At 50.3% G+C, this 13581-nt stretch overlaps 1 protein-coding gene across 1 annotated transcript; it reads right to left on the bottom strand.

Moving 5' to 3' along the window:
- Window positions 1-4015: 4015 nt before the first annotated feature.
- On the bottom strand, window positions 4016-8270 carry LYPD3 (LY6/PLAUR domain containing 3). The gene is made up of 5 exons (XM_077133611.1): window positions 7943-8270; window positions 7308-7439; window positions 6261-6431; window positions 5845-6006; window positions 4016-5043 (listed from the first exon to the last, which is right to left on the bottom strand). The coding sequence occupies exons 1-5, from the start codon at window positions 8031-8033 to the stop codon at window positions 4532-4534; spliced, it is 1068 nt and encodes a 355-aa protein (XP_076989726.1). The 5' UTR covers window positions 8034-8270; the 3' UTR covers window positions 4016-4531.
- Between the last annotated feature and the right edge of the window lie 5311 nt (window positions 8271-13581).

The following is a 13581-nucleotide window of genomic DNA, read 5'->3' as shown; positions in this document are numbered from 1 at the left end:
TTCTACACTGTCTCTCTGAAATGGACACTTGGTGGTTGCGGTTGTGAAGGTGACCAAGGTGGAGTCAAGGACTCCCAGAAACTGCAGTGCCAGCGTCTCTGTGGGAGCCACACTGGAGTACCATCTTTCCTTGTCTGGGTGATGTGCCTCTTATCTGGGCTTGCAAAATGGCCTACCCCAGCCCTTATCACACCCCTCAGGACAGGCTGGGCCTGGGTCTCCCCCACCACAACGGGGGCTTCTAGAGTCAGGGACCACACCTGTGTCCCTAAAAATTGTGGAAGACTCTGTAATGGCCAAAAGCGATGAGGGAGTGTCCTGTCCAGCACACCCTTTTGGGTTATTGCAACCCTGCATTGTCTTAAACTATGATAGTAATGCAACACAGAGGATGAACTGATGGTAATACTAAAGATTCTTGCCTGTTGGGGTACAATTATTTCCTTGGAGACATTGACCAGTTTTGCATCCATTTCTTTTATACTTTATTTCAGCATTCCTGATTGCCTATTTGGCTGTGTCATTTGAATTTGCCTTTGAAATGGTTATAACGTCCTATCAGTCTGCTCATTAATTAATGAGTTAAGTAAACTCTTTGATACATGTTCATTTCATATTTTCACGAGTCTTGATTTTACTTTTGGAAGCTGGTTGAACCGTTGGCTCCCCAAAGGATATGTCTGCCTACAATCCATGGATGTGACTTATTTGGAGAAGAGGGTCTTGGCAGTTGTTATGAAGGAACTCAAGAGGAGAACATTCTGAAACAGATGGACCCTAAATCCTTGTATGAGAAGCAAAGGGGGGAATGCCCAGAGGAGAAAGTCAAGTGAAGACAGAGGCAGAGATGGGAGTGACGCTGCTACAAGTTGGGGGAAAACCAAGGATTGCTGGCAGTTTCCAGATGCTAGGAAGAGGCAAGGAGCGTCCTCACCCTCAGACCTCCAGGAGGAGACAACCCTGGTGACACCCTGACTTCGGACTTCTGGCCTCCAGAACGGTGAGAAAATCCATTTCTATTGTTCTAAGGCCCCCATTCCCCAGTTTGTGGTCCTGTGTTACAGCAGCCTTCGGACACTAATCTTCCTTTTGAAAAAGTCATCCTTTAACACCTGCTTCAGCTCTGAGACTACAGCACCACCGAGTCCAGGCCTCTGCAGGAAGCTGGCTAGGGGGACAGGCTGGGGAGAGGACAGAAGCACCCTGATGTTAGGTGCCCTAGGCCGAGCCACAACCCTGCAGTAAGAGGGGGAATCTCAAAGTCCTTTCCACGCTTTAGAACTTTCCCTCAAAAAAGTTGCTATAGAGGGTGTGCTGGTTTGAAAGGATGTATGCCCCCTAGAGAAGCCATGTTTGAATCAAACTCCCATTTTATAAAGTTAGAATAATCCCTATTCAATACTGTATGTTTGAAACTGTAATCAGATCATCTCCCTGGATGATGTGATTTAGTCAAGAGTGGTTGTTAAACTGGATTAGGTGATGACATGTCTCCACCCATTTGGGTGGGTCTTGATTGGTTTATTGGAGTCCTATAAAAAAGGAAACATTTTGGAGAATGGGAGAGCAGAGCAGAATGACATAGCCACAAGAAACTGAAGTCCACCAGCCAGCGACCTTTGGAGATGAAGAAGGAACATGCCTCCTAGGGAGCATCATGAAACCAGAAGCCAGGAGAAGAAGCTAGCAGATGATGCCGTGTCCACCATGTGCCCTTCCAGATGACAGAGGAACCCTGACTGTGTTCACCATGTGTCTTTCCAGATGAGACAGAAACTGTGACTGTGTTCTCCATGTGCCTTCTCACTTGAGAGAGAAACCCTGAACTTCATTGGCCTTCTTGAACCAAGGTATCTTTCCCTGGATGCCTTTGATTGGACATTTCTATAGACTTGTTTTAATTGGGACATTTTCTCGGCCTTAGAACTGTAAACAGGCAACTTATTAAATTCCCCTTTTTAAAAGCCATTTTGTTTCTGGTATATTGCATTCCGACAGCTAGCAAACTAGAACAGAGTGACATGATGAAAAGAAGATTTCCAGGGCCAGCCCCCTCAGGAGCCCAGCAATTCTCTGACCTAAACCAGGAAGGTGGCAAAAACAGGCTCCCGACGACCAAGACCTCAGCCCGCATCTGTGTAACCAGCCAGTTAGCATCTTGCACCCTCTAAAGCCGGTCTGGCTGGGTTCAAATTTGGGATCCAGTCCTTATTAGCTACATGAACTCGGTAAGTTTCTCAACCTCTCTGGGCCTGATTTCCTCAACTCGTAAAATCCCATGATTACTACTTACCTCATAGGATACTGTTGTGTAGATTAAATACAGTAATACAAGTAAAGCACTTAAAACAGTATCTGGCACATAATAAGCATATTCCCTTGCTGTGGGTTACTTCACCCTTCTGGGCTTCAGTTTCCTCAATCCTCCCATCTAAGCACTTATGAGGAAACGCCAATGATGAGGTGATGGATGCAAAAACACCCTCTGCACAGGCCTGACGCCCGGTAAGACACTTTTTAATCACTAACATCCTTCTAACTATAGTGACCGGCACTGATATTCCCGTTTGTACTGCTGCTCGTATTCTTATGAATTCTCTATCTTGTTGCTATAACCATTATTTAATATTGTTTTGTTATTATTATTACCTCATATTATTCCCCATTATTCCTGGTGATATTGGTGATATTGCTATGATCATCTCCCTCGTTCTTATTCCACTAAGCAGCCCCAAGGCCTACCAAGATTCCTCACTCCAATGCTAGGCTCTCCCTCCCTTGGGCATCAAGGGCCATGGTTCGGGGTGCAGGCCCCAGGTCCCCAACACACAGCTAAGACAGCAGCAGCACCCTCTGGACAAGCAGGATGCAGTGGGTGAGCTGGCAGAATCGTTAATAAACCAGGTGGACAGCAAGGCAGCTGGGGCCAAGGGGGTGCAGGAATGCATTAGGCCAAGCTGTCCTCTGTGCCCCAGCACTGATGCAAACCCTATGTACCTCTCAAGACTGCTTAGTGGTTTCACCCAACCCCCCCCCCACCAGTGGGATCATCCACAAGCTGGCTGGATGCCAGGAGATAGAAGGCACTTGTGTTAGTTAGATTCAGTTGTCAACTTGGCCAGGTGAGCATGCCTAGTCTTGTTGCTGCGGACATAAGCCAATGGTACGTGAACCTCATCTGTTGCTAATTATATCTGCAGTCGGCTAGAAGACGTGTCTGCTTCAATGAGTGACGTTTGACTTAATTGGCTGGTGCTTAAATGAGAGATTGCAACGCAGCACAGCTAAGCAGCTCGGCATTCCTCATCTCAGCACTTGCAGCTCAGCCCAGGCCTTTGGAGATGCAGAAAGAAGTCACCCTGGGGAAAGTTGTTGGAACCCAGGTGCCTGGAGAGAAGACCAGCAGAGATCATCTTGTGCCTTCCACGTAAGAAAGAACCTCAGTGGAAAGTTAGCTGCCTTTCCTCTGAAGAACCAACAAAATAAATCCCCTTTTATTAAAAGCCAATCTGTTTCTGGTGTGCTGCATTCCAGCAGCTAGCAAACTAGAACAGAGCTCAAACCCCGATCTCCCTGGGGCTGTGGGTCTAGAGCTCAGCTTCTCAGTCTGCCTAAGGCCTGAGCATTCTAGCCCAGTCCAGCCTTGAGAGAGTGTTGTTTACAGCACTGAATTCTATATTTGAGTGTAGCTAAAACAGGGAATTTTAGGTTGTGTATATGTTACCAGATTAAAAATTAAAAAAAAACAAACAACCATAGGGTTGTACTACATAAAGTGAATCCAATGTAAACTATGGACTACAGCTAATAGAACAACTATAATAACATTCTTTTATCGACTGTACCAAAGACACCACACTATTGTAAGTTGTTAATGGGGAGGACAGTATATGGGAACTCTGTACTTTTTGCATCATTTTTGCTGTAAACCTACAACTCCTCCAATTAAAACAATGTATATGTTAAACAAGAATATTGTGGAAAATGAGGTGGAAACAACTCCTTTAAAGCACTATACAAAGTAATTAAATCTTTTATTGAAGGCTTTATGTGCCAGAAACTGGCCATACAGAGGCCTAAGGCATGGTCCCTGCCCTCGAAGGGCTCACAGTCCTCCCACAAAGACAGAGGGATGGGGGCAGCAGTGTCCAGAGGCGGGGAATGCTATTCGTGGAAGCCCCCGTATTCCAACTTAGCTATGAGAAAGCTAACAGGAAACATCTCATTGTCTCTCCCACTTTCCCTGGGCCAGCTCTGAGTTCTCTCCCTCTGTCCTAGTCACCATGAGGGGACAAGAGAGAGCCGAGAATGGGAGGGATAGAGTCGCTGCCCTCCAAAAGCTAGAATACCCGGGCAGGTTATATACAACAGCAACTTTACTTCCCAAAGCTGCAAACCAGTGCAGCAGAAGCCGGGGTGACTGGGGGAGACTGGAAGAACAGGAGCTGGGCCAGCCCAGTCCACTGGTGGGGAGAAAGGGTGCCCAGGGCTAAGAAAGTAGGGCAAGAGAGAGGTCCCCAGGTGGAGAAGTTCATAATAGGGCACCAGCAGCCACAGCCAGGAGAAGAGCTGCCAACTTCATGGCAGGGGCTGCAGACCCTTTATTGGAGGGGTACTGGCCCCCACCTTTTCCAGGGTACTGCCCCATGTTACTGCGGTCCTGGTGGCCAGCAGCCCCTGCAGACATGCCCTCTCCCCAGGAGGCCTCAGCGTCTACCTCCTGCGGAAGAGTCTGGGTGGTTGGGGCTGGGGTGGGTTTGCTGCTGCTGCTGGTGGTGGTGGTGGTGGAGGTAGAAGTGGTTGGGGCTGGGGTAGAGGTGGTGACGGAGGTGGTGGAGGCCAGAGTGGTGGGCTGAGGAGCGGGCAGCAGGACCAGGGGTGGGATTCGAGGCGCAAAGTAGGTCTTATTGCGGAGGTCGGAGTTACAGAGGGATCCCTGGCAGCAGGAGCCACTGAGCACAAACCCCGGGCCGGTCACCCCATCCCGTGTGCAGAACTCATCGTGGACACAGCCCCGGACCGGCAAAGACACTGTCACATTGGCTGCAAGAGGGAGGCGCAGGTTAGTGGTGGCAGAGGGGTGGGGATGCGCAGCCAGAATAGAACATGTGCTCCTCTGGAGCAAGATGGGAGCAGAGACGCTCCAAAACACCCCTTAAACCAGGTCTCAGCTCTGGCCTCACTCTGAGAAACAACACCCCACCGTCTTCGACACATGGTGGACTACGATGCCATAGTACTTCGAGGGGAAACGTGTGCAGGTTGAGTTACAAGTCCCATTCTGCCTTGGAGCAAAGGCCTGCACTAGGCCACACCACCTCTCACACCACCAAAAGGCAGAGCAAGACCCCAAAACCCCTCCCCACGGTTTCCCCCTACTGCTTCCCTTTACCCACTGCCAGAATTTAGTCTCAGAGATGGAACCACATCTCCCACAATACACCTGGCAGGGTTCTGGAGGCAGAAGCCGGGAGGGTGAGCTAACATCCTGGGGCAGGAGGGGGCCCTGACCCCCGAGTTGAAGGGGTCAGAACTAAATTACCATACAGGCTTAAATACATTTTCCATAGCACGTCCTTCCATCCTGCACTTGACAGCCCTCCATGGAAGAGTATTTCCAAAGACAAAAAAAAGGAAAAAAACCTTCGCTGTCCCCACGGTATGTCGGGAGTAGGAGTACAAGTCCCACGAACCTCTAGGACAAGCCAAGCCCGTGCGACTACAGTTCCCAAAATGCACTGGAGGTGGGGGAGCCCTTTGGGTAAAGGGCTACCTCCCTCGCCCACGATGCCTCAGAAAGGCCACCACAACTCCTAGGGGCCCGGTGCTCCGCGGCTCGCTCACCTGCCGTCAAGGTGACATTGCCGTCGAAGCAGCCCTTGTACACGCGGTCGCTGGCGTTGTAGCACCTCACGACAGGTGGCGCCGTGCCCTGGCACGCCTCGCGGCTCAGCCCCAAGCAGCTGTAGCACTCGGCGCCATTGGGCTCGTACGCGCTCTCATTGCCTGCAGGGGGGCCGGGAAGGGGTCAGAGAAGGTTCGGGGATCAGAGCGCGGCTCGGGACCCCTCCCGCCTCTAGCCCCGCCCACGTGAAGCATTTAGCCCCGCCCAAGCACGCGGGCCCGCCCACAAGGCAACCCCGCCCCCGGCCTGCAGCCTCTGGGGCCACGAAGCCGCGCCCCTCCGGCTGTCCCTTGGCCCCGCCCCCGGGAGTAGCTCCGCCCCCAGCTCGCCCCAACCCCTCGCCTCCGCCAGCCACCTGCAGGGTTGAGCGCGGACGAGGAGAGGTTGAGTTTGACGTTGCAGCGGTCTTCGGCGCATTGCTGCAGCTGAATGAAGGCCAGAAGCCCGTGAAGGTCCAGTCCGCGGTCATTCTTTCCGGGGAGTCCCGAACCGCAGCCCCGCACGGCCACCAAGAATTGTCCGTGGACTGCGGAGAGGGGGGCGGAGTCAGAGGGGGCGGGCCTCGTGCAGAAGGCATCTGTCGACTGCCCGCCGGGATCTGAGGCTGGGGGCCTCAGAAAGAGGAGATCCGAGGGGAAAGAACGACAGACGGATATAGGGCCGAGGGAGCGTGGTCACGGAGGAACGGAACCGCAGAAAACTGGGCTCCAGAGGGACAGACAGGCTGACAGACACGGGACAAAATCCAAGAGAGGAACTGAGACCCGGCACTGCCAATGAGGGACGGAACCGTAGTGACATTAGAAGGAACACAGAGACTGATCCAAAAGACACAGGATCATCCTGGGGGATGAGGAGTCAGAGAGGAGGGCTTCCGTGGCAGACACCGAAGCGGTGAAATTCCAAAGAAAACTGAGCCTGAGAGGGGCGGGGCTTCCACGGATGGTGTATCAGAGGGGAGGAGCCTCAGACTATAGGAACCCAGGAGAAGACCCCTTAGAGGGACCCTCCATCACCAAGGGCCCCATTGGATGGGGGTGCTGAGTGGGAGAGAGGAGGATTCCAGCAGGGACAGCAGGAGATAGAGGGGTTTTAGTGGTGGAGCGCAATGGAACTTGCAGAGGGGGCGAGGTCCCAGAAGGGTGGGCCGGGCTCTCAGGTCGGGGCTCTGCTCCACTCAGTTCTCAACTCTCATCCCCCCCACCACACCCGCCCCTCCTACCCCTGACGGCGAGGGCCAGATGGGAGGTGAGGGGCGTGGATGTGTTCAGGGGTCGGCCAGGCTGAACGGCAGGGGTGGATCCTCATTGAAAGGGTACGGTGAGAGTCGGGGGAGGAGGCAGGGTCGGCTCGGCTGCGAGAGCCTGAAGGGGTGCGCCAGGGCCGGGGGTCCCCCACTCACTGGTCTCCACCGCCCCCACGGCCTCTGTGCAGACGTCCACGCCCGGCGCGCACTTCACGGTCTTCATCTTCTTCGGAGAGCATCCGTCATCTGCTTTCTGCACGCAGCTGTAGCACTCCAGGGCCTGCGCTCCTTGGGTGCAGGGTCGAGGACTGAGCCGGCTCCCCTAGGGCCTCTCCCTCCTCCCCTTCCCAGGCCCCCTCTCCCTGGGGTGAGACAATCCTTATTGCACACACTGTTCCCGGCTATACGAGGGGAAAACCTTCCCACAAACTTAGGGGTGCGGGGTACACCGGGCCCGTTTCCTTCCAGCCGCATTTGCTTACATGGGCGCATCCTTCCCACAGACCTTTATACGTAAAGTGGGCGATCCCTGCCACGGAACCTCATCATCCCGGAATAGGAGGTTCCCTTCCCACAGCCCCCTCTGAACAGAGCAGGGGATTCTTCCCACGCCCCTCTGCTCAAAATGGAAGAACTGTTCCCACAGTGCTCTGTGCCCACGGTAAGCCACCCTTGCCCGCAGCCCCCTCTGCCCAGACTGGGGGAATCCCTGCCCACAGCCCCCTCTGCTCCGAAGGAGAGAACTTTTCCCACGCCCCCGCCCCTCCGTCCAGTGTCTGCAGCCGACCCACCTTCCCGAAGCAGCAGCGGCGGCAGCAGCAGCAGCAGCCAGCTTGCAGCCCACACCGCTGCTCCGGCGCCTGCTTTCCTGGCCGGGTCCATGGCTCTGTCCTGCTCGGTCGGCGTCCCCCCTGGGTGTGCCGCCTCCCAACCCGGGCCCTCTTACCTGGGCCCAGGATGAGTAACCTCCCCCCAGGCAACCCTGGCCTTGCCCAACCGGGCCAAGTCAGCGTCCGCTGTGGGACGGGGCTCCGCCCGCAGGTGCGTCACTCACTGGAAGAGCGGCCCCTGCCCTAAGCGGTTGCCAGGAGGGGAGGGGCGGGAGTCCAGGTCCCTGACAGTTTGCGGGATAAAGTCTGCATCGGGGCTTGGGGGTGGGGGTGCGGGGGGAGAGGAGGGCCTGAAGCCCAGAGAGGGCAAGAGTCTGATTATTTAAGAGCAGCCACAGGGTGCTGGCTTCAGGCTGGGTGATGCTGGAGGTCAAACATAACCTCTGCCCTCATCCTGCTTGTCTGCAGGGAGAGACAGATATCAATCAAATAATGCTGGAAATTATTCTCTACCCTGAGAGTGGGACAATGACAGAAGTGTAGGAAGCTACAGGGAAGTGTGGAGACTAAAAATGAAGGGCTGGTCAGCAAATGCTTCCAGGAGGATGTAGATTTGAGCTGTGACCTCAAAGAGAGGGAGGATTTGCCCAGAGGAAGCAGGTCAGGGTGTGGGGGCAGCAAGGGCAAGGAGGTGGTAAGTGGTGTGGTGCATTCAGATACACAAAGGAGCCACCCTGTGCCTGGAGCAAGGAGGGCAAAGGAAAGAAGGATGGAAACTGAGGCAAAAGCAGGCAGGGACCAGATGTTCAGGGCCTCGAGGAGATTGAGATTTGCTCTGAGAGAAGTAAAGAGCCTTTCAGAGGGTCTAAATCAGCTGGGGGATGTGTCGATATTTGCTTCTTAATGTGATCACTCTGGGAAATAATGAAACTAGCCATCAAGAAATGAATGGAAAAAATATAGTTCATTAATCTACCTTTTGGAATAATATACAGCAGCCAAGAAGCTCCAGCTGCTCTGCCACAACAAAGATGACTCAAAAACTTTGTGTTGATCTAAAGAAGCCATAACCAAAACAGAGCATGCTGGGCAATTGTACTTACAGAAAGTTCCAGAGCAGACAAAACTAATCAGTGGTGATTGTGGTTACCCTTGGGAAGGTACTGCCCCAGCAGGAGCCATAGTGACAGCTCCTGTCATCTTCATCTGGGTGGTAGTTACACATTTGGGCAAATATGTAAAGAATCACAAGCTATATACTTATGCACATCACTAAATGTACATTTTCCTCAATAAAAAATAAAAATAAAAAATATTAAAAATAAGAAAAAAGGTCATTGTGGTCTCTGCATATAAAAGAAAAAGAACTTTCTAGCCTCCTATATTCTGGAGCAGCGAGAAGGAAAAATCTGAGAGGATCATTCAGTAGCCCATGACAAACTCTGGGATCTGTCCTGTAACTACTTATTGAAGAGTGCTTTGAAAACTATTGCTTTTTTTAATTTATTTATTTCTTTGCTTTGTCTGTATCTTAAACTATAGAATAAAAAATTAAAATAAGGGCGGGCAATGGTGGCTCAGTGGCAGAGTTCTTGCCTGCCATGCCAGAGACCAGGGTTCATTTCCCGGTGCCTGGCCATGCAAAAATAAATTAAATAAATAAATAAAATGAAATGAAAAAGGAAAAGAACTGTAGAAGGAGTGAGAGAGAAGGCTGGGAGACCAACTAGGGAGCTGCTCAGTTTCTAGGTAAGAAAGAGAAAAAACAGCCCCAGACAGTGAGGAGCTGGACCATTGAGTTCACCTGTGGAACATAATCAATCCCAGGGAACAACCAACGTCAGCCAAGTTCACTGTGACCATGATGGATCAAGGCCAAATCAAAACCACTGCATAGTCATGTCTGAACGCTGTGCAAGCCAGTAAAAGGACAAAGCATGCCCATATCTTGGTTATCATAAGAGACTGCTTATGTTACGTTATATTATGTTATGTTATGTTGTTATGTTTGCCATTTTTTATATGTTATGTTATAACATGTTCTGTTAATATAAGTGGCAGCCTTAGCCTTGCTTGGTTCCTTCTGGCTCATAGATAAGATTCGTTAAAATACCCAATCATAGAATCCCCCTCACTTCCTGACAGCATCCAATCCAGAACAAAGCCCACCTTCCTTAAACCCTCCACAAAATCACCAAACACAAGCCCAGCTCCTACATGAAGTCCTTTCTCACCCCCTTTTATTGAGATGCTCCACGGTTCCCCCACAATGTGCATTCCTCTTCATTGCGGGAAGCCGTGAACCCGACTTGTTCAACTACAGGGGTTTTCTGGTGGTCTTGGGCTAGAGGGCATTGGCACAGGCAAGAGATGACATGGGTTGGCCTGAGGTGGTGACAGTGGGGACAGTGAAAAGTGGGAAGATCCAAAATCTATTAAGAGGAAGAATTGGCAGGAATTACCGATATAAGGGAAGTGGGAGGTTTCCAAGATAATTTCCGGCTAGCTCTTGCCATAAACCACACCATGATAGTAAAAACAGAAGTAATAATAATAATGACAACGACCAGGAACTGGGTGTTTACCATAAGCCAGGAAGGGTTCTGAACACTGGGCCTGCAAAACCTCATTTAATCCTCTCCACTGATCCTGTAAGGTAAATATGACTATTTTCATTCATTGAGCACCTACTGTGTGCCCTAGCACTTTCTAGGAACCATCTTTGATTGTCACCACAGGTCTGCAAAGTGAGGAAGGAGCCCCCATTTCACAGAAGAGGAAACTGAGGTTGGATAAAGCTCGGAAGTGGCTGAAGTGCCATTTGAACCAAGGCTGTCTCCAAAGTTCCCCACTGTTCCCCAAAGTTCCCCAAAGTGCCTGAGCCTGGTCTTGGACCTGGGTCTATATTGTGCAAAGCCTTGGTTTGGGAGCCAGGCTGGCATGAGTTCAAATCCCAGCTCTGCCACTGATTAGCTGCCTGACCTTCAGCAAATGGCTTCAGTTCTTTGATGTTCAGAGACCTCCTCTATAAACAGAGACAATGACAAGATTTGTTCTACACTTTCTATGTGTTGGGCCCTTATGTGTCAGATGCTGTTCCACATCCTTTTACATATTAACACCTTCACTCCACACAACAGACCCATGAGATATTTTTATGGTGACCAATTCACAGATGTGAAAATTGAGGTAGAGAGGAGGTTAAACTTGCCATGATCACATAGCTAGGAGGTGATAGAGGCAGTATGTGAACACAGGCAGTCTGGCCCCAGAACCCACACTCAGGTACACGTACATATGCACCTGGCACACTGGTTGCCAGCTGTGAAACTTGGACAGCTTGAACTCTGTGTGCCTCAGTGTCCTCATCTGTAAAATGGGGATCTTAACAGTACCTACCTCACAGGGCTGTTGTGGGAATTAATAACATAATACATGAGAAATGTTTAAAATAGGGCCTAGTATTAGGTGCCATAAAAGTGTTTGCTATTATTAATAATAATAGGTTAAAATAAGTTGATACCATTAAGTACACGGAAATACTAGTGGTCAATGAGAGGGAGGGGTAAGGGGTATGGTACGTATGAGTTGCTTTTTTTTTTCTTTTTATCTCTTTTTCTGGAGTGATGCAAATGTTCCAAAAAACGATCATGGTTGTTAAAATAAATTTAGAGTGAAATGTTGGTGATCAGTGAGGGGGAGGGGTGGGGGATATGGTATGTATGAATTTTTTTCTGTTTTCTTTTTACTTATTTTTCTGAATAGATGCAAATGTTCCAAGAAATGATCATGATGATGAATATGCAACTATGTAATGATATTGTGAATTACTGATTATATATGTAGAACGGAATGATCAAAAGTTACAAATGTTTGCATTTGTTTGATTTTTTTTGGTATTTTTAAAAAAATTTTAAAATTAATTCAAAAAAATGATCATGGTGATGAATATACTACTATGTGATGATATTGTGAGCCATTCATTGTACACCATGCATGGACATTTGTATGTTAAGAATGTTCATGTTTGTATGTTGTTCTGATTTGATAATAAAAAACAAATTTTAAAAAAAGAAAAAAATAAATTGATATTATTATTACTATTATCATTCATTCATAACAGTCTCTACTTCTTGAGCTCCAACTTCCTGAGCCAGGCACTGTGCTCCTTTAAAAGCAGCCTCTCCTTGAATTCTGAGGGAACTGGCACCCAGAAAGAGGAAAATGGGATTCAAGTTCATGCGGCAAGGTAGAGTCAGAGCCCGGAGTCAAACCCAGCTCCAGCTGGCTGGCTCACTGTCTGATGACAGGAGAAATAGCGGCAGTGTTTGTAAAGATGAGATCTGTTACCCCAGACCCGGTTTGGCACCCCCATTCCTAACCATGACAGAGACCTCAGTCACACAGGTGGGGTCACTTGGCATCATGTTGTGGCTCAGAGAGCGAAAGTGGGTCCTCGTGACGTCAATCCATGCTGGACCCTGCTTTCCAGCCTCCAAATCCCAACCTGACCTCTGCATAAGTGTTTACACCTCTCCTGCTTCCTGAGTTCCCCTTTTTTGAATAAGGGGAGGGGTGGCCTACATGGCTGCTGGAGGCAGTGGGAAAAGTGTCAAGTCTGGAATCAGATTGAAATTTGAATCCTGCTTTTGCCATCTCCATGCTGTGTGACCTCAAGCAATTTAGACCCCCTCTCTGAACTTCAGCTGTCGCCTTTGCCAAAGGGATCTGAAAACCCCTACCTCCTGGGGGATAGAGTGAGGACTCAGAGAGTGGCAGGCTGGTGATTATGCTATTATTATTCTGTACAGGAGGCCCCACAGGTCCCCCGGCGTGGGAGAGTTTCAGGGAGGAACCCTGAACTGGCCCAACCGGAAGAACTAGCGTCTGGGAGGGAATGGGACCCAGGGTGGAGAGTTTCCTCTTGCTCAGGCCTGCCCGGATCCTGGGTGCTGACCCTGGCCTGGCATAGGACCAAAAAGCAGAGGGAGGTTTGGATGCATGGCCTCCACTTGTGCCTGCTCTGCAGCCTCTGCTACTGTGGTCACCGCAAAGGAATCTAGAACTCAGTTCTCCAAGTAAATCAACAGAGAGGTCAGTGTGGAGGCGATCCCCAGCCCTGGGGATCACGCCAAAGCCTAAGAGAGCCCTGGGTCCATATCCACTATGGATTTCTGTGCCCCAAGGCAAGACAGCTCTGAACACAGTGATGTTCCCTGTCTGTGTCAGACCCACCCCCTTTGGGATGAACTGTCTGAGACATGTCAGGGAAGGGGTAAGGGCAGGGAGCAGAGTCCAGTGAAATATGCAAATGCTGCGCAGGAAAAAAAATGCCATTAAAGACTTTTCCTTTCTCCTGAAGTTTCTCTCTTGATCTGCCATGGGTATTTTAAAAAAATCTATTTAATGTCATGTTTCCTGTGGCACAGAGATATTCATAGGGTAAGAATAGAATCACACAGTCCAGGGACCCCAACCCGCAACTGGGCAACCCTGCTGCTGGGTTTCATTTCCAACAGCTGCCCACTCCCCAGGCCTGTCCTGATATGCCACAGGGTTCACGGGCCCCAACCCTGAACCTCCCTGCACCTGTATCCAGG

This window comes from Tamandua tetradactyla, chromosome 16 (assembly GCF_023851605.1).
Source record: "Tamandua tetradactyla isolate mTamTet1 chromosome 16, mTamTet1.pri, whole genome shotgun sequence".
Classification (NCBI taxonomy): domain Eukaryota; kingdom Metazoa; phylum Chordata; class Mammalia; order Pilosa; family Myrmecophagidae; genus Tamandua; species Tamandua tetradactyla.
Note: the sequence above shows the minus strand (reverse complement) of the source record. Positions and strands in the feature narration are given on the sequence as shown.

What these genes read in the sequence shown, in the direction of transcription:
- LYPD3 (XM_077133611.1), bottom strand. Translation starts at nt 8,033, where the DNA reads ATGGACCCGGCCAGGAAAGCAGGCGCCGGAGCAGCGGTGTGGGCTGCA. An exon ending in GCCGCTGCTGCTTCGGGAAG is followed by an intron (nt 7,440 to 7,942) that starts GTGGGTCGGCTG and finishes CCTGCACCCAAG; the next exon opens with GAGCGCAGGCCCTGGAGTGC. An exon ending in CAATGTCACCTTGACGGCAG is followed by an intron (nt 5,044 to 5,844) that starts GTGAGCGAGCCG and finishes TCCCTCTTGCAG; the next exon opens with CCAATGTGACAGTGTCTTTG.